The sequence below is a fragment of the Malurus melanocephalus genome, unplaced genomic scaffold, assembly GCF_030028575.1.
Source record: "Malurus melanocephalus ecotype Western Australia unplaced genomic scaffold, MMel_1.1 scaffold_22, whole genome shotgun sequence".
In the NCBI taxonomy this organism is placed as follows: domain Eukaryota; kingdom Metazoa; phylum Chordata; class Aves; order Passeriformes; family Maluridae; genus Malurus; species Malurus melanocephalus.
In genome coordinates, this window is record NW_026623254.1 from 1,304,542 (window position 1) to 1,325,849 (window position 21,308).

At 41.3% G+C, this 21,308-nt stretch overlaps 1 protein-coding gene across 5 annotated transcripts in view; it reads right to left on the reverse strand.

The window, feature by feature from the left end:
• CALD1 (caldesmon 1) overlaps positions 1-21,308 on the reverse strand; it is a 106,180-nt gene that overhangs the window by 34,954 nt on the left and 49,918 nt on the right. Inside the window, exon 1 of one of the 5 annotated variants that reach the window (XM_057390015.1) lies at positions 13,844-14,074. The exons of the other annotated variants lie outside the window; for them this stretch is intronic. Coding sequence (XP_057245998.1) covers positions 13,844-13,890 — 47 coding nt within the window. The 5' untranslated portion in view covers positions 13,891-14,074. Of the gene's footprint in view, positions 1-13,843; positions 14,075-21,308 lie in introns of those variants that run through there. 5 annotated transcript variants of the gene reach the window in all.

A 21,308-nucleotide genomic window follows, 5' to 3' on the forward strand; every position in this document is an offset into this window, starting at 1 on the left:
TTCATTGCAWATAAAACTCCAACTGACATGACCAAAAGATTGACTCAAGACAGGAGAAATTAAAAACTAAGACAAGACATTTAACACAAAAGAGCTCCCCTTTATAGTGAGAATTGTGGTCTTCCTAGAAAATATGCAAAAGACTTGAGGAATGAAACCCACATATTTTTTTTACAGGCACCTTTGGGCAAATTGATGTCACCAATGTGTCATGCTCCATCTCCAAATTTCTGTATTTCCTCCAATTATCTTTTCACATCATACAAAATTCATGTCATCACCCACAATATCCAGCAGAGATTTTTAAATGAGGGCAAGAGAGGAAATGCAGGCATGAGGACTTTTATTACTGGGCCATCTCCTTATCCCACACAGCCATGTCATTAAGCTATGACACTCAGGGAGTTACAGGCAGGCATGGACACTCCATCAGACATGAAATCTGGAGGAAAAGCACCCAAAGAACTCTTCTTAGCTTTATGGGGAGGAACCYGAGCAAGAGCACAGGACTGTTTCTCATGGCCAACAGCCATTTTCCTCTATTTTTTATATGCATGCATGTCTAAGAGATGCAYATTCTAAGCAATGAATATGAGAAACAGCTCTTTCCATGAAAAAATTTAAAACTCACATCACRTGCAGTACATTTTTTCTACTAGAAGCTAGACTGTGTTGTCATTAGGAAGTGAGTGCACCACCYCAGCACTCACACAACCCTAAAACCAGACCTAGAAAACATGGTGCTAAGAGTACAGACCACCTTCACCCTTGTGCACCTACAGCAGTGACAGAAACAATGGGTGTTTTATCAAGGTTTCACTATAGAGACAAATCAAGGAAACTGGATGGAAGGAGAGATGGCTTCTCTCTCTTCTCTATTCAATATGCAGTTTAGCCCACTAGCCCAGTAACTGCAGCAGGCAATGCTTTTTTAAAAAATATAGACTTTTAAAAAATATATATATTTCTGGCATTATTTCGCTATTTTAAAGAAGTACGATGTATCCTCACAAATTAGCAAACAAGAACAAATGGATGATTTCAGGAAAGCTCAAGCTGAATTACAATAAATCATGTATGTGTTTCTGACCTGGAAACCCAGCCTTCAATTACATCTGCTTATCTACTTTCACCCTGGTTACCTGCTTTGAAGGCTTCTTTAATGCAGCACTCTAGGAAATAGAGAGCCTTGTAACAAACTAACACTTGCATTTCATTTCCTTCACAAACATTAACAGGATTGCTGCATTTTAAGAGTGCTGTATTTTAAAAGGACCATGAGGGTAGGTCTCATACACACAAAGCATCTTTAATTTCAACCTGCTCGTGCTCCACTGAATATCATGTAAGGACAAAGGCTAAAAAGGTTAACTCAGAGAATCACTGATTTGAGGAATGAAACATTAATATCCAAACAAGCCTCAGTCACACACCCTAATCCTTCATCACCATAAGCAACCTACTCACAACTTGCAGCATGTATTTATTCACYGTCCTCCCTGACAAAACAAGAAATTTGTGAAACTGGAGATGAAACATGGCTTTGGTTTTCAAAGATGACAAATTTCTGAGCAGAATTGCCTTTCACCCTCCTGCATTTTCTTCGCTTGCCTGCCAGGCTTTGCAGGGTATAATGAAAAGCCACAAGCCAGGACTCTGCAGTGGGTGAGTGCTGAAGAAGAAAGTTCAGCATCCCATGGATTGATATCAAGGACATCACCCACCAATGGTGCTGGACCCATCCTGAAAGGAGTTRTTTCATCTGTCACTGAAATGCTGCCATGTCTGGGGAGGATCAGTTTGCAGTCTCGGACATGGCTTCATATACAAAACAGCAGTCCCTGATTTAGCACTGACCCTGACATTCATTATGGATTTGAACAAGAGTGGGACAGAGATACCAAGTGGGGCAGGAATGAGGAATAGCAGACTAACTGTGTAGGGAGGGGATCAGCAACAAGACATCTCCCTGGACTGTGGACACAGAGAGAGGAGACAATGGCAAATGCACGAGGAGCCTCCATCTCTGCAGGGCACAAGATGGGGAATGGAGGAAGGTTGATAGAGAAACACTCAGAGAACAGGGAAAAGGGGAAGAGATCCTCTAGGGCACAGGAAGGACAGTGAAAGCACCAGCACCAGGCAAGTGGCTCAGTCACCAACATCCAGCCAGGTTCACAGGGCTGTCCAGTGCCTGGAAAACCAAAACCCTCCATGAATCACATCTGTAACACAACAGTTTGTCATCACCCAGATTACCCATCACTCAGCAACTTCAGCCTTGCCTGAAGTGTTCTGTGATCTGAAACACCTACAGACAGTCAGAACCCAGTATTTTTAYTGCTTTTTCCATTGAAGGTATGGGCGTTAGCATGAGCCTGGGCTCTGTGAAGTGTCACAACTCCTGTGTCTTTCCCAGGGGATTAGAGATTGGAGCTAAATGACTCCTGCTCAGAGCCAGAAAGGTCCCTGGGGATGTCTGCTGAAACTTTCAGAAATACAGCAAAGACTGCACTGACAAAGTATGAGGCATGTATTTGTACACAGGGAATTGGAAAAAATAATTTTACCAGATAATTATTCAGATAATAATAGAACAATCTTTTTTTATCCACTCTTCCCAGCACAAAATATGCACGAGGAAGACACAGCCTTAACATAGCACAGCAAACTAAATATTGAAATAAATGCCACAAACAGGGTAGCAGATGAAACGCAAGACCARAACATGCACTGAAACAGAGCAGATTGGGAACCCTTATGCTAACTGAACTAAGCCACTGGAGGGGGGATATGGCATTACAAATACATTCTGTGCTACAACATGTGGTGAAAGGAAAAAAAAATAATGAAAATCAGATGTCTCAATGTTTTCTAGTACTGATTCCCTMCACACACACAACTCATGGATGCTGTGCAGGTGTGGATTTTGTTTCGCTTTCGGCATGGGCAAGCATCTCTCTCTTTCTGAGGTGTTTAAGAAGCCTACTGTCAACAGCCAAGGTGATTAGGAGACATTTTCAGTGAGACAGCAGAGGAATTATTAGTGCAGATCCTGTCACTTGCTAACAGGATTAGGGGCAGATACATTCCATGCATCCCTCTGAAAGYTAATCCTGATGTGTCTTTCACCCTCATGAAAGGTAAAGAACCCTTCCATAAAGCAGGTCCGTACAGATCTGCAGGGTCACGCACGGCACTTTGAACAGCACACTAATGTTACAACAATTTGCAGACATCGTATAACAGCACTGTGCAACAGCTGSAAGTTTGAAATGCAGCCATTGTAAGTACACCCACATAAACACAATAAAATATCCTGGCTTTATCCTTTCAATTAGTTTTCCCTTAGATGTGCTTGTTCTTCTAATATTGCTTCACTGTAATCCTTATTCCAGAGACGTTGCTCATACRAAACTACTAAACTCAGAACTGGAGATACTCAGTGGAAAGCTGACTGAGCTCATGAGAGCTCATTAATCACACTGCAAACACAAATCTAAAAGCCACTGTTCTTTAAAAAGGGCGGGGGGAAACAACCCCTTTTACAGAACTCAAGCATCCAACAAAAACCTCTTCCATTTCAAAGACTTATTGACAAATTATCTACAACTTACTTGCTATTCACAGGAAGTACCAGATAAAAACTAGGGATTGGTAGAAAATAACGATTTGCTTGGACTAAAAGTGCCCACAGCACTTTGAGGACTTCCAAAGTGACACAGGCATAAGGTACCTAACACAGAGAAACTGCCCTGTGCAATAYAGGGGCAGGGTAGGGGGCTTTTCTGCAATATTCAGTGTGATTTCAAATCACAACACTTATGGCACCCTTTTAGTTGTTGTTGCTAATAATTTCAGTTCCATTCTGGAACAGCAGCTCCACAYAGGGGGCCAGCCTGTAATAGCTGTTACAAAATGCTTTATACAGGTGGGCATCAAGRGAAGAAGGATAGCAAAGAGCTGCTGTGATAAGAAAGCGATACAGCCAATGGAAATAGACTGCAAGGGCAGCCAAAAGAGGATCTGGTTCCAAAGGTGAGAGGAGACAAGCTCTGATAAGCTTCCATCACCAAGAAGCAAAGTCATCTAACAGATTAAACCAACATTTTTACAGGAAAGGTAATAAAAAAATTCATCATTAAATGTATGCACCCACAGATGTTTAAGCCAAGGCTTCTGATATAATTCATCACATTCCAGAAGTGAATGCAGACTGATGGCTATTTTCCCCTTGTTATTATACTAGTTCTTGGCACTTGCTAAATTCTTTCCATCAAAYGATCTCAACATGTTTTACAAATGTTAAGCAATCCTTGCACCCCCCACCCCCGACTTCTGTGTGGTGGGTATTATTACTATTATAATGCCAGTTTATGGAATGGAAATACACATATATAGATGAATGTAYTGCTTTTAGTCTAAACCACAGAGCAGATACAGTTCTCTTTTGGCTGCACTACTTCATACCTGCTCCAAAAACTTGTTGAAGCTACCAGGAGCTCTTCCAGCAGCTTCTAGAGGGAGTTGTAGGTAAGTGGACTCCTTCATCCCAGTTCCATCTGTAACAGCTGCACTGTGCTCACTTCCATCATTGCTCTTGAAAAAGCATGTGAAAGCCACTGACAGAATTACCCTGAGATGTCTTTTTTTGGTATACTGAACAAAGAGACACGCTCCCCTGAGCACTCTATGAGCAAGTGACAGCCTTTTTCTCCTCCACGTTTTAAATAATGCCTTCTTTTGCCAGGCATTTCCAAATCAGAAGTCCACATTTTTAAAAAAGAGGTGTGCCTGATGGGAAATGGAAAAGGAAGGGCCAAAGACAAGTGTAGCCCAGAAGACATTGTGGCCATGTCACTGTGAAAGCACCTCAGGCTTTCCACAGGGGTCTGCATGGCTTAATGCCAGTCTGGAACCTTTTGAAGTACTGGGCTGTGAACTAAGATACACCTAAAAGTATACAGATAAGATATGCATATATACACATATAAAAGGTATAAAAGTATAYAAATAAGATATAAAAGTATACAGAWAAGATATAYAAGTATACACCTAAGATACAGCCTGAAAGTATGAGAAATGGGGCGCAGGGTCCTCACCCTGCCACTGGGAAGCAAGGAGTTAGCTTGCTGCCAAACCCTTCTACTTCTCAAGCCTCAACAGGTACAGAAAGCTCAGCAGGACTTGGTGAGGTGGGACTCCCAAATGGTGGTGGAATGAGAAAGCAGCAGCGCAACACCAGAGAGGTTTTAGTCCTACAGCAACTGCAGGAGTCACACGGGAAGATCTCTGTGCACCACAGCTCTGTCCCTGTTCAGTCCCACAGCGCAGATGGGACTGACCTGAATGTCCTTCCAAAACCAGCTCTCGCAGGACTTGGCCTTGAGTCATAGACAAAATTTTTCACCTCTCACCTGGACTGCAAGACAGAGTGTTTTAGGGAGTCACTGAGACTTGTATAATGAGGCATTTTCACAGCAGATAGATCCTTASAAATATCAACAGAAAACAGACCTTACACTTGATCCAACCATGCACTGCTCATCCACGTATCCACTTCCCAGCGATCCATAGCAACTATTCACAGACACACACCAAACCCATTGCAAGGGAGAYGCAATTTCGTTTACCCTTGTATGAAATTTCTCACTGAATTTAAGTTATGCAGTCTGAAAGGCACTGGTAGGGGCCAAAATCCAAGCACCGGAGAGCAAATTTAAATTTAATACACTTTTGTGAAAGTACAATATTTGGAAAGCAAGGATTTGGCAATGTAAAATGATAAATGCTTGGCACAACAAAGAATTAGAACAATCATAAGAGAATCTGAATTCCTACTCACATAGAGTGTGGTCCAACCTGTTACCACAGTTCAACTGATTGAGATTACTGAGTAAACAAAAATATGGTCATTATCCATCTGAAGAAGATAAACTTTAGCAGCTACGAGGTAACAAAAGGGTCTAGGGATTAGAAATACTGGAACTTGGAGAAATAAGACGGCTCCTAATTCAAACTAACAATGCTGACATTTATGATGCTAAATACAGGGTTTAGAAGACTTCATTTGGCTCCTCTTCTGCTATAGTTTCCCATGTGAGACGCTTGAACTCCTTTGTGCTCCAGTTCCCACCTGACCAACATTGAGGAACGTTGAGGGAAAAGAATCGTGCATTTCAGGATCCAGAGGCAGCACAACAGGCACTATCTATGCCAAAACAGGCATAACTCTCAACTCAAACACTTGCAATCCTCTGCCAATGAGGGGCTCTTGGATGTACTTGGGGGTGTTTCTGCCAGCTCAAGATTAGCATGAGACAGACTGCCAGTGTTAGTGCACAGCTATAATCAGATACAAACAGATTTTCTGGATGTCTCACCAAAGTTTGATCAAAATACCACCCTCAAAATGTTCAGGGGCAACACACATAGGGCTGGATGGGAGACACTGTCTTCTACCTAAGCACTTCACAGGGTATCAGGCGAGTTTGAAAGAGAGTGAAGAATCCAGGAAATCAGGTAAGTCATTAAYGCCATGGCTATCCYAAAATGATAAAGGACTWAATGCAGCTCTCAGGTATGCACAAKAYAGGAATATTGGTTCTCAGCTGGATGGGCTGCAAATTATCACAAAGGCACATGCAGCCAGGGAAGAAGATTTCACAGCCATTTAGATAAGGACTATGGGAATATCAAGATAGCTCTGCTACAGCACTGAGAATTTTGTAACTTTAAGATTATAAACCTTCAGTAAAAGCTATGTTGTAGCTTTGTCACAGCCTTTATGGCAAATTTAACAGAGGGACAACGAGAAAATTAGTCCTCAAACTTCATCTTTCTAACTAAAGTAAAAATTTAGCTGGTTTTGGAAACAAATGTGATCTCTGCTAATTAGGCTTTAGGACATTTTGCAACCATGAGAAAGAAAACTGCTGACATGATGTGTCTGACCACTCCTGTTCCAGGAGGAGAGAGATGACTAAGGCCAAGAGGCACAACACCATGTTACACACCCAGAGCACATGCCAATGATTTTCCTCTTGCAGGAAAAGTAGAATCGTAAAAATCTCATGCCTCACAGAGGAAAGATGAGTGTTATACAAAATACACACCCTAATTTAAAAATAGGATTCTTCTTCTGAAGAAATCAGTGTGCAAGAGAAGACAATAACACTGGAACACTTTTCATTTGGGCTTTACAAAATAATCACATAATCAAAAGATGACTGAAAGGAAAAAGTGAAAAAAGGGGCAAAGGAAACACACAACAATGGAGAATGCCACTGTAGCTCACAAGAGCTGGAAAGCCAGGAACAACCTGAAAAGGAACAAAGAGACTGCAAAGGTTCCACCATGGCCATGTCAGGGTGTGATGATGGTGGCACACATCATTTGTGGATCCTGAAACCCACAGTGCATTGAGCAGTGCATCCTATGACTCTTGCTGGGTTGCAAACTTCACTAAATCAAGCATAACAAAAGAAATACAAACAAACACACACAAACCCAAAACAAAACAAATCCCTAAACAACAAAAAMCTGTAGTAAGGAACATGACAGGACAGCAACAGTTATGGTGCTAGAAGGTACTTCTGTAATTACWTTGCAGCAACACCAGTGCTGGACATAATGCAGATGGAATCCGGCAAAGCAAAAACCTCCTGTTCAGAAGCATGTAATATATTTTTATGGTTAAAACGGCCTGCGGGCAATTTGGCTTCGGCAAACCAAATAGAAGCCAAAATTTTACATCCTGTACTGTTAAGTGCATTGGGCTCAATGACACACCTCTAGGACAGGCCTCCACATTCCTTGAAGAATCGTGGGAAGGAAAACAAGTGCACATAGATGGCTTCTGCGGAGTCTGCTTTCTCCAATTTTTTTTAATACATAGCATACCAGTTAGAAGATATTTCCTGAATAATGTTTTAAGCAGTTTGGAAACAGAGTTATGTTTTCTTTTTTTGCTCCAAAATACAGCAATGTTTGCCTCAAGGACCTGAAGCAGGACCAAATCCTGCAAAATAGAAGTCTAATGCAGTTGAAAGTGATCTGAAAAAGGTTCAGAGTCAAACTTCTGGCTCAGAGTTAATCCTCTTCAGCTGGTACACCAGGTTCTGCTGGAGTCAGTYTTGCTCACAAGAAATTGAATATTTCTCACTGTTGCTTAACCCAGTTATATAAAAAAATGATGGATGGCAAATAGAAAAATAAGACAAAGTTAGCCAAGKCCCTGATCTTCAAGAGAAATTCTGACTTTGAGGAAAAAGAGTCTGAATAAAAACAGGCATCTCTAAAAAAAAAAAAAAAAAGGGGGGGGGGGGGGGGGGAATCCTACCAATCCGTCCAAAAGAGGTGGTTCATTAAGCTTTTGGGGAGTAGCCCATACCTAATGGTGCATCTGTATATTTTGCTTAATGTGAACTGGTACATCCAACCCTTGCTACAAATGCTATTTATTTTTCTTTTCTGTTCTATTACCATCCATTTATCTTTCACATCCTCTCCCTCTCCCCTCTCCCATTTATCTTTCACTCCCTCTCCCATATCCTCAACAATGACAGGATATGTACTCTAGAATTACTGTGGTGGGGAGGAGAAAAAAAAAATTGCCTCATGAGTGACGCCAGCAAATGTACAATATTCAGAAGAAAATAAGCAAGCGAGCGACAGAGAAAACTGGATCTTTGGTGACTAAATTAACCATTATTCCTCCTAAAATCAAAGAAACACACTAGAGCACCAGATGGAAAGGGGGCAGACACTTTACATCAGTTTCAGCCTCCTGATGCAGCACAAAGTGAATTTAAGCAGAGCCAATACTTGGCSTAATATTCAGTTACCAAGAGACAGAGACTGAGGAACAAACCCAGCAAAATACCAGCTACTGCTCTCATTTGAACCTTGTAACTCAGCTTAAAAGTCAAGGAATTACACTGACTTCAGATCTGAAGCCTGTACTTAAGCCGGGGGTGTGCTGCTTATCCCTGGAATTCGATACACGCATCCAAWGCAATTGGAAGGAAAAACAGATGAGCAATTTAAAGCTCAACTAAACCTTGTGGCTGGTACTTTGCCTCAATAGCGGGTTTTTGAGAAGAGACAAATTGTATCAAAACACCTTGGACTACAGTGTGATTTTTCTGACAACTTCACAAACTGTTTAAAAGCTTTAGATGCAGAAAAACCCACATGGAAAACTGTTTTGCAGTGTGCTCACTGTTCCCCAAGAAGGTGATTACAATACTGCACTGCTGGACTTGCAAAAACGTCTCATTACCACATCCAGTTTGAGTGTCAGGGTGAGATTTCACAGCAACAGCTGAACAYTTGTGAGAAAGAGAAGGAAGAAGGGAGGGGGAGACAAAAGGGAGAGTGGGGGAAGCCCTCCCTGAATGTCTACTCTGCAAAGGATTTGAACCGCAGAAAAGAGGAACCATGTCAGCAATTGCCAAACCAATGCAATACCTGCCAAACCGCACCTTATCCTTTTCAATCAGCAAAAAAAGTATCCACTGCCTGATTTCTCTTACCTCACCAATAAAGGGCTGGTTTTTTTYCCTTATTAGGACAGTCTCCACGCTGTAAAATTCTGGCTCTAATAAGTGCCTTTAACAGTATGTGCTGCACATCAGCACAAAAAGAAAGCAACTAATAAAAGTAAAGCACAGAAGGAGAATAAAAGGGCTGAGTCCTAAATTAAAAGGGACGACATWGGCTTAGCTTGGGCTCCAAAATTTGATCACAGATTTTATGAAATGGAGAATTAGAATTGGAATGGATAAATGCATGAAGGCTAACATTATACAGAGATATAATTATAAACTTGGTTCTGTAGACACTTAGGCATGCAAGCTGCCTTACTGAACTCAAAGAGACTTTTTCACTGCATTTAAGAGCTTACACATCCCAAACATAAATCACGTGTCAGTACATGAAAACAGTGCAAGAAAGGGTTTTTAAAATATTTTGGGAGATTTTTACAAAAGAAAATGTGGATATAGTGAAAACTTACAGTAAGTTAAGCCTCTATGTTTCAATTATTTCAATGATTGATGGAAGTGTTTTTCTTGGTTGCATTTTTAAACACTGGATTTAATTTAYTGGACATAATTTACTGCATCTGCTTTACATGGACATATATACATATATATATAAACTGAAAAGCAAAAAGGGCCTAAAATAATCACCAGAGAATTTCCCTGATTTTTTTTTTCAATCTTCCTGTTTTACCCTGAATTGTGAACAGGGTGGATGGGGAGTGCAGGTTGGACAGGAAGGGAAAGGCAGAGGTATGAAGAAGCAGGATAAAGTTCTACCACCCCCACCCACCACTAGCTGAACACCTAWGCCAACAGTGCRGCTGTGGAGGAGCTATCTGGATTTMAGATCTGCACTAACAATGAATTTTCTAGTTTTGCTGAAGCAGAAGCAAAAMCCCTTGTCAGAGTGAAGTGATATGGAAAATGTTCAGGGCTGTTTTATTTTTATTCAGCCTGGAACAAGAAAGGAAATCCTTTAACTAAGTATTTTTACTTTTTACTTTTTTTTTCCTTTAAAAGGTAGGTCAATTGGAATCAAAAGGTTTTTTTAAAAATCAGAATTTTTTTAATTTTAAAAATTTGCAAAGGGGCAACTCAGTCATTTCTAGAAAGTGCAAAAAATTCATTAAAAACAAGTATTTTCTATTTTTTTTATTTAGACAATGTTTATTGTCAGATGGCTTATCAGAAATCCGATGTGAACTCATAACCAGCTCTGCTCTGAACCATTCTGAAACAGTTCTGACCAAAACTTCCCCAAATTTTCTTAGTTTTACCAAATTTACCTTTCATCAGAAACAATTCTCACAGTTCATTTCAGGCATCTGGATTCACAGCAAGCTCCTTGCTCGAACCAAGCCTTGCACAAGATGGGGAATTTATCTCAGAATTTTCAAGAAACCCTCCAGAGTCACTTGTTTTCTGACAAAGCCTTAGATATTTGATGCTCAAAACTCCACACAGATCACTCCAGTGTTGTGCTCCTGACAGCCAATGCTTCGCTTTATTTATGCTGAAAATAACATCTTTCACTCGGGCAAGAAGGCTGCAAAACCTCAGGGGTTTCCCTACAGACCTGTCCTTTCTCTGCCATAGTGTTTTTTCCACCCAAAATATTGCTAACTCCAAAATGTTTCAGTTTTTTTCTGTAGACTTGTTGGGGAAGAGCCACTTTCAGAAATTGAGATGGGCATTCTTTGCTCTCACAACAGAGAAAAATCTCACTACACACCAATATATTCATGCATCTGGTTACATTATGACCTTCCTGTATTACTTCAGTAATGTAAAAAGGCTTTTAAAAATTAAGGATTTAGGCCATTGCTCAATGAGGAACAGAAATAAAGARCATGGTTAGAAGAGAAGACCAGAGTAAAAGAGCAAGCTTCAAGCAAAAATTAACARCATCAGTTTTTGGAGCAGAATTAACCAGATAACACAGTGCTACCAACACTAGAGCTGGCTGTGGAGGAGTCCTCTTCCCCTCTCTGCTCCTAAAAGAACTGCTGATATCAGCCTTAAACATCCAGCCAAGAAACAGAAAAGATAACCTACAATATGAAGAAAATGCTGCAAACAAACTGAGTTTCCAAAACCAAAGTGAAGTTAGAACAGAAATTATCATTTGCTGAAAGAAAATACTCTACCTGTTGGCAAAGAGAACTTCTGCTTTCTCTAGCAACTTGCACAGTAAACACTTTAGTGTCCAGCACAGCGTGCCAAGCCAACCCCTATACATTTATTAAACAGACTTTGTGTTTTCAAGCCAACCAGAATGATTTCTTGGCTACACTGAGAGCTTCTGCTTTTAATTTCTAGTGTATCAAATGCTAACAGGATTATATTCAGCCATTTAGCAATTACAAAATTTTCTACAAATACTACAAGTACACTGAAAGCACAGAAAAATATCCTTAAACAAYGCAGATGAAACAATCATAAAAAGGGGCCATTAGAGGACATTTGCAAGAAGTTAGCAATCACATTGTACCTCATTCAAAATAATGCAATAACAGCCTCCTCCTTTTCCCTGGAGAGCCCCCAGAGAGTTAACTTATAAGGATTTTAATACTCCTTTTCTTTTCCACTGCAATCTCCTGAGAAGACATGAGCACTTGGAATGATTACGTTATGCCTCAGCCTGGGAAGGGCAGTATTTCATCATGTATTTCTCTGAGCAATGCTTTGAAGAAGACTTTGTGGCTAATGCTAAAGGTGTCTTTCCCCCTCTTGCCCTGAGGTCACCGAGATGTTTGTTAAAAGGGAATAAATCAGTTTCCAAGTTCTGGCCACACATTTGATGTCTCTTCAGAGTCCTTGCCAAAGTGAACTTTGTTTTTCTTCCCCAAGCATGCTACTGTGAGTCTTGACAAAAGAAAACCCATATCTGGTTTTCAAGGTGTGTCTGCTCTTGGTAGGAGCTGYCACAGGACCCAAGACTCCCAAGATACAGGAAAACAACAGTAGAGTAGCTAATCACACTTCAAGAGAAAAGGGTTGTTTTCACTGAAATAATTTCACTGATTTCAGTGAACTCACTTCACACTCAAGCTAAGGCATTGCTCCCAGCACTCRCCCAACACATCACAGATATGCCAGACACAAAGGTAGTACAATCCTGGTTCCCTCTCCTGCCCAAAAGGGAGTGGAGAAGAATCTCTCCCAGCAAGGATATCCAATGGTCTCTAGTAGTTTAAGCATAAGAGCCAGACCCTGACACCTCACTAAACCAGCCCCAGTGCAGACCAGAAAGGGTCGGAAGGTCACTCAGGGTCAGCTCTCCACGTTAGGTATCACAAGTCAAAGTTTTCACCACTTGMATCATCACTAAAGTGCCCAAATCTCACCCACTTCGCCCTTTCCCCTCCCTTGTTTTCCCCTTTCACTGAGTGTAGAGAAATTGCTGCTCCCCCATGGCTGCTCCCCGTTCCCATCCAGCAGTGTGGGAGGGCTGCCTGCTGTGGCTTGTGGTTGTATTTCACCACAGAACAACACACAAGAAGTGTCATCTGACATGCTCCTAGTTAAATCATTGTTTATTGCCCAATTTCTGAAATAATAGTGAAAGATTTCAGATTCCTGGAAGGGACTTCTTGAAGGGGCTGAGTTTTGGAAATCCCTGAGCTCCCACTCCCTCCAAGAGCACAGGATTTCATGCTGCAAACTCTAGAAAAGAGGCATAAAGAAATTCCAGTTGCTCTTCAAAACCGCTCCCAATCTTTAAACCAAACGCTTACATAAATCAGAGCAATTTAGAAACACAGTAGTGTCCTGTACCCATCAACTCATAAAGCAAGCCAACAAAACAATACAGTCAGTACAGGAATAAAGCAGATTGTATCATTGGCAATATTACACAGGCTGATCAATTTTCTTCCCTTGCTTCCCCTTTCACATTCAGGGATGAACRTGCCATGAGGACTCTATTAATTCAGTGAATTAAGCAATCTTAGTTATGCGAAAGCTTTCACATGAACGATGAAACTTCTGCAAACTTCCCACCAACAGAACTCTGATTAGCAGCCAGTTCTCCCAGCATATTATTCTGCCACTGAACAATTTAAATTCKGCAATTCAGGTAAGAGAAAAGCATCAATACAAAGACTTCAGACAACAGAGCACAATGTAGTAAAAAAAGAAGCAAAAGAACTCAGCCTATATCAATTACCCATTCCCCAGTTCAACCAGCTTCCYAACTTGTTACACATTCTATTCCCCTTGCCATTGCCACCACCCAGAGCTTCCTACACAACACCGAAAGGCTAAATCCATACAGATATAATAAACTGGCAACTCACTTGGAAAGGCTCGACAAGCTCTGCCTGCAGTATGATCTGCTGATCATGTCTGCAGCGTATGAATCAGTGCAAACTGCTGGCAGCTCCAGGGAGCAAATGGACGGATGATCAGGGCGTGGAATGAGATAATAAAAATGCCATTATTCTTTCAGGCATGCGAGACTCATTGGATGCTCTTTCTACCTCACAGGTTAACCATTTGGTTGGTCCTGCAGCTCCTGGAATGACACTCTGCATTTGCCTGTTGTCATGCTCATTATCTATCTTATAGCCCCTCCCTTCCCCCTCCGCTCTGTGATCATGATTTTTTTTTAATTTTTTTTTTTTTTCTGTATTCTCTCTAATGGATCCTCCTTGCTACTCCTGGGTCCCCAGTCACAGAAATTCTTGAAGATTTATTTCTCAGCTGCTCAAGTTGACTGACAAACACTCTCTTCCCGTTCAGCTTTCACAAGAAGGGGCTGTGTTCAGCCAGCTCGTCTGAGCACCGGGAAACCTCAGCCCTGCACAGAGATGCCTTCGCAAGTATTTGCTCATAGGAAAGTCACATTCCAGCTTGCTGAGAGATGAGAGGACCCAGATATAAAATAATGGTCCAGGGAACAGTCCTCCCTTTTGATAGTAAATCAGTGCCTAAGCAYTTTGCAGGCACTTGCATCCAATGTAACTTGTGAAAAGGTCAAGCTGGATCAGACATCTCAAGACTGAGAGCGCTTGCCAAACAAACACAAATCCAAGAAGGTGAGAAGTTACTGCAAGCTCCACKGCAATCAAGGTAAACCCATCTTTTGTTTAGCAACAAGATTAAAAACAGGGCTGGAGCTAAATCCAACCTAACAGACTATCCTCAGTGTTCTTCCATGTAATCCAGTGAACGAAGCAGAAAACAGAAATGCAGTGATCTAAATGCAGGCACCATCAGTTACAGTGATTTCATATGCTTGGCTCTCATACCCCTTCCCCTTAAAACCCAAGAATGYGAGCAAACTGAAACCACTTACTGTGCAGTCCTGCAGCTATTCCACCCCAGGCTGTGATCTTGTTAACCCTGATAAATTGCAAGAGTGGGTGTGGATGGATTAGAGCTCCAGCAGGGAATCTCTGCTGCAAACTCGCCCGTGTGTGGAACGGGTGGGTTCAGCAGGTGGCACTCTTACCTTGGAGTGAGCCCAGGCAGCCTCTGCACAAGGAAGCATCAACCCTCACTCTTCAGTCCTCACAGCTTTCAAGAATCCAATGGCTGCACTTTGCTCGGACACTGATACTAATTTATGTTCTGCTTAAATCCCATAGGCAATATCTGGGTTTTTTTCACCTCCCAAAAACTCTCTCTACAGTTTCAAGGAGACAGATTTTTATGAAAAGGTAACAGTTCTGTGCTTTAKTGATAGCTGAATGATTCCCATGCAAACACGTACAAGGGCTCATTTACACACACACAGGCACAGGTCTGCAGTACCCCAAGAAGTTGCTGTTTTTTCATGCACACCTTCTGTAGACCCAGCCCTTTATCCTAAGGTACACTAAAACCCCCATCTTTTGGTGTATAAACTACACTGGAATTCTGGTCTGGAGCAAGGAAAGGCCAATAGTGCTGATTGSCAAGGGAGGAAAATATTAATTCCACTTCTGTGATTGCAAAGACATGATTGTGATTCTGCAAATGACATGAGGGTGCAGCAGGCAGGCCATTGCTTTTCAATTTTTTTTACCATGCCCTTAAAGGAAGGTGAACATGTACAGCAATGTGAATACAAAGGATCCTTAAAAACACTGGTGAGAAGGGAGGCATATTTACTCTTCCTGGAAAAGGCATTTCTACTGCTGAGGAATTACAGGAGCAGAATTCTTCCTTATGGAAGAGCGTTAGTTAAACAGAGATCGTATCACTGTTCTTCCAAAATACACATTTTAATCAGATGCCAGATGTAAGAGCTGACGTTTATGAAATTATAAATTGGGTTCCTAGGCAGCCCTACAGATTTCAGGTCTCTAGTTAGCACTGTGTCACAGAAACTTTTGGTTCCAGTTGATTGTTCTATAGTCTTTTCAATCCATCCTGGAATAAATTAGGTTATTGGAGTGCTCACCAACAGAACTGCTTCTATGCAGGATAAAAATAAAAACAAATTGACTATCCTTYAAAACACCACGCTCTACATCTTGAAAGACTAGTTCCAGATTTTTAGAAAATCTGCTGGCTTTGTCATGCATGGTTCTATTTGTTGGCCATTAGAAACATGTGAAGCCTCTTCTACTTGCAGTAGACTCCAGAACCATTTTAAAATATTCCTGTTTAGACAGTCACAAGAATCACAATTTCTCTTTCTTCAGTTTTCCAAAAACTGTTTTGAATTATAAAATTCTGGAAGAGAACTTCAGTCAAGATGAAACACAATGCTTCACATAGTCAGCCCATTTTTAATTTCAATACTTTGAGCAATAAATTGCATCTTCTTGCCCATACCTCTTCAGCATTATTGAGAATAKATTTCATTTGCCTATAGATTCAGCAATGAGCAACATGGGCCATTCAAGCCTCTCCTCAAGGCATGATCCACCTTTGCCTGCAAATGAGGAGCTGAAGATAAATAAGGTGGGCAAATCCCCCTTCCAAACAATATCAGYGTCTGTCTGTAGTGTTATCTGTGACAGGCACCCTTGTCAACAACTGCTCAACCTGCTTTGCAGGTTGGCATCCCTCAAATTAATTTTTAATTTGACAGCACTGGTGTTATTATTCTTTCTTCCATCCAGGAATTGCTACAACCGTGATTTGTCACACTTGCAAAGCTGCAAGATCAAACAGGCAAGTCTGGCCAGGCTGATGTCAATCCACTGCGTAAGGCAAGGAGCACACTGCCATGTGCACCGGGGTAACCCCCAGGAGMAGCTTGGTGGGGACACTGCTGAGTCTCAGGGGCCTCACCCCCACCCGTGCCCCTCATTTAAGCCGTAAGGTCCATCCAGCCGAGGAACAGCACTGTTCTAACAAGAGCTACAGGGACGTTTGATGATTCTGTTTGCAACACCAAGAAGAGCTCAGCCTAGGCCAAGCCCTGCAATGCCAAGCATTCCCATTCACTTGGGTGTGGATCCAGCAGCTCCAGAAGTTTACAGCAGGGCAGAACTGGATCCCCTGAAAGAAACTGAAACAGATTGTGCCAGGCTTGCAAACCCTTTGAAAAGAAGTGGGAGGATGATCTGAATCAGTTATAGATCCTTGCACTTAATAATCCCTTTATTATTTGGAAGCCAAATGTTTGTTGTTTACCTCAGTAATTTAACCAAGAGGGATACTTTACTGTCAGTACACTGTGGCCCTGAGGTGAAGTTCTTGCATATGGAGCAGCAGGGAGAGGCAAATCGCCTCCCAGATAATCTCAAAAATTCACACGGGCATCTAAAGCATAAAAAATGAAGGGGCAGGAGACATGTCTCAACCTGCCTTCCTAGGATGTCCTGATGCTTCAGCAATCTAGGACACCCAAACCCCTAAGGAAGACACTAGAAAGAGAAAAAAAACCCAGAGTAAACAAATGCTAACTACACTAGAGCACTTGTGAGGCATCATTCATGCCAATGAACTCAAGTCAAATGGCTCCATTGGAGTGCAGGTCATCTGTTGCAGCAGTGAAAGGAACCACAGGGCCTTTCCTATTTTCTGAACATTAAAAGCAGTAAAATGAGGAGGAGGAAGGAGACGTGAGAGTTTTCCAAAAGGAAATTATTAGTGGGAGGTTCCAATGTCTACTCATACTAACAATAAGAATGTCCAGAGGTCATCCAGAGAGCCAGTTAATATTTTGTTTGTTATTTTTACTTTAACCCTTCCTGCAGGCAAGGCAGAGTTTTCATTGAGCTGATCAAAAAGTCTTGTGCATCTTTTTTTCTTTTGAAATGACAGTGAATTTAGAACGTGACAGAAGCACAAGCACTGTTCAGTCCATACCCTTCCACATGTAGCCTGTATCTTTTTGTACCTGTTTATCAACAGAGAATTTGCTGTGATGCTCACTATTCTTGTCCTGTTGTTCAAATACCTCCACATTTCTTTTACTCCATGTTTCTTTGGCTGTTTAGTCCATGTTGAGGCAGTTTTAAAACAGGCAAATAACTTACAGAAATGTACCTGATTGGTTTCAGAGACAGCAAATAGCTCTCCCTGTGCTGCCTCTTCCCTGTGCCCCAAGTCTGAAATAAGTTGGACTTGTAGAGAGCTTTGCAAAGCTACTGGCATTTTGCAAGAGAACTGTTTTTTATGAAAATCCATTCTAATGACATTAACATCTGCTCCTTATTTGAAGAATATTTTTAACTGTTCCCTCCCTGGGAAAATGAAGGATGCCACAGACTCTTTCATGTTCTCACGGAGTAGACAAACTGTTGGGTTTTTTAAAGGTCTTTTCTGAAATGCCCCAATACAGTTCACTGCAGGGAACTCAGCGGATGCATCTCACAGGGCAAAAAGCATCTGCATTCACCATCCTAGGAGATTTCATTCTAGGACACTGGCATGTGAGCAGGGAATTTATTTCACAGATGAACAACACTTGGTGTATTAAATCACATGCTGTAGGTAAAGTCTGGCAGCTCATACATAAGTTTTTGGAGTTTGTCTCTTGAGTACTTATAAAAACAAGACTATGTACTTTGTCATCAAATAATGCTGAGCTGCCTCTTACTATGTATTTTTTTTTTTCTCCAAGTACAGTTTTAAATATCTCAAACAACAGAGACTCTGCCATTTCCCACTTAAAAGTTTTCCAAGCTCTTTCTGGATTCAATACTAAGAATCCATCCTACAACYAYAATATTTATTCTTCCCTTCATTTTTTAACTGTTACCTGCACTTATAACTACCCAGATGCCTATAAATAGCAGCAATGTCAGAAATTTTAACATGCTGAATGAAATCTGTGAATAATACGTACACAGCTATTTGTGTGGATTTATGTATTAAAATACGTACTCAAATTGAAATATGTAGGTTTGGGCATATGCAAATCACACACAAGAAGAATTTGCATGTTCACACTGACRCATTATCAGGTAGCAAATGCCTTATCAGAAGACAGAACTATTTGCATAGACAAGTTCTGCAGGACTGGGAGCAAAGCCTGGTAAATCAGAATGCAAGAGCCTGCAACCCAAAATTGTAATCACTTCCAAAACATGTAGCTCCTGATAAGACCCATACAGAGCCCATGCAGCATTCAATCCCATCTAATGCCTGCTTTGCTAAGATAAGATGGCCTTGGGTAGTACAGGCATGAATCTCATCCCCTACAAGGAAGAGAATTTAATTTTCTCTGACCTCAATTTTTGAGGTAATATTATCCTGCTTTTCATATGGAAAAGTTATTGACTGCATGTATGGCTGCAACAGTAAACAAAACAAACTTCAAGACAAGTATTAAAATCATATTCCAAGGMGAACTTCCACTGTAAATTGAAACTTGATTAGAAAAACATTATTTGCTGGTGTTTGTATTCTCTATCGGTCACTTATGGGGAAATGGACAATCCAGAAATAAAGCAGCATAATACTTCATGGGTGTGAGAGACCATTTCTTTCAAAAGCATAGCTTTTATTTCATGTTTTCACTGSTTTCAAATAAAGATGCAAACAACAGTCTCCCATATAACCACCAAGATACAGCTACCTGCTGGTCATTGGACAACTGAAATAGAGGAAAGTGTATGAGGGAAGCAATCACCAAAGCTTTATCACTTCTCCCTATGCCCTGGCACTGCGACAAGTGACGGACAGACTCTGGTGCCCTCCTGCTCTGAGTAGGAGCCCATTTTCCTCCAGCCACCAGCAGCAAAGGCCATCATTTATCCACACAATTCCACACCCGTTCTTTTGTGCTTTTACGCATTTCAGGGACACATGCCAATTCTCACAGAAATGAAAAGCAATTTATTATTTTGCCTCTCAAACTTTAAAATTTGCAGTCTCTCATTTACACCTGAATTATAATRACTATTAATAAATTTCAGCTTTATCAGTGCAAAGGACAGCACTCAAAGCCCAGACTCGTAGGAGTTCTGCTCACAGCCATGTAGGATAATACCTGAAGAGCTCACAAAACAGAAAGCTGCAGAAAGCTGCCTATAATGAATGTAGAGGTAAGTTCTCTTTGCCCCAGCTGTTTTTGGCAAGAGTTTATTTCAACAACAGGTTTTATATGAGATTATTAATGTTCTTTTTTATATATTGGAGGCATGCTGGAAAGATAACTACTCACTTCAAGCATGGCCACAAAACCCAGGGGCCACAATGTGGTAGGTGTGATACAAACATAGATGAGAGATGCATCTCTAGGCAAAACAGGCCCTGCCTTGATTTTACTGCTCAGAGGGCATGGGTGGAGGTCTCAGCYGCAGCTCCTTAATAGATCAGTAAACAACAGCAAACTCAAGGAGTGTGAAGTGTTAGATCCATTCACCCCTGTGTGCCACCACATGCCAGCMAGAGCATCCACTGCCTTGCCTCAGTCCAAAGCCATGGTCTGAGTCCAGGCTTCAGGCTCKACCCTTCCCTGCTGGAAGAGTTTCAATAAATGTGTGCACAGCACATGCACAGCTCTGGAAGGAAAAGAGCATTTCCTGCTGGGCCAATTTATGGGAGATGTTCCTGTATTGAAAGCTCCTATCTTACGATACTCTCAGTTTTACTGGTGAACAACATCCAAGCCCCAGTCAGGATCTCACTTCACAAACAGCCCAATAAACTCAGCTAGCAAAAGCTATCAGAATTCCACCAAACGCAGCAACTGTTCAGCAGCTTATGCCACTTGAGCAGCTCAGAGGTATTCAAAATGCAAACTCAACCAGAAATACTCAGTCTGGACSTTTGTTATCCCTGTACTGAAACTGGATCCTCAGACCAGGACCCTGCCTCATGCAGGTTAATGATCAGTTATTGCTCTGTCTGACTGGACCAGTCATTTTTAATATCTGGTACTGGCCCTTAGGTGCTTTAGAAGCAGCTTTATTTCACTAGCTGCACAGGGATTACCAGCTAACCGGATGCTCCCAGGAACTTTTGGAGAGCAAGCAGTGTCAGTTTATTTAATAACTTTCAAAGTGAAACCAAAATCTTGTCCAAATCATGTCTCTTCTGATTTAATTAAAATGCACCACACATACTGCACTGCTCTGTTAATCATTAACGAAGTTAATTCAATACAGAAGATGAGTCTTTTCTTTCCTTTCCTTCAAAAGCCTCCAGCCAGTGGAAAACTTAAAAAAACATTCCAAAAAAAGACRAGTACAGTATGATTTTTGTTAGAATGGTCAACACTTAAGTATGCTTTTTCCCTTYCTTCTGTATTTCTGATTCCTATAGGAATGCATGTTAAAAGAGAGGGGCTGGGTTTTTTTCTTGCTTGGCAAAATACCTTTCCTGAWTTTTCTAAATATTGCCTGGTATTTGCGTCAATATGACAGTCATTGG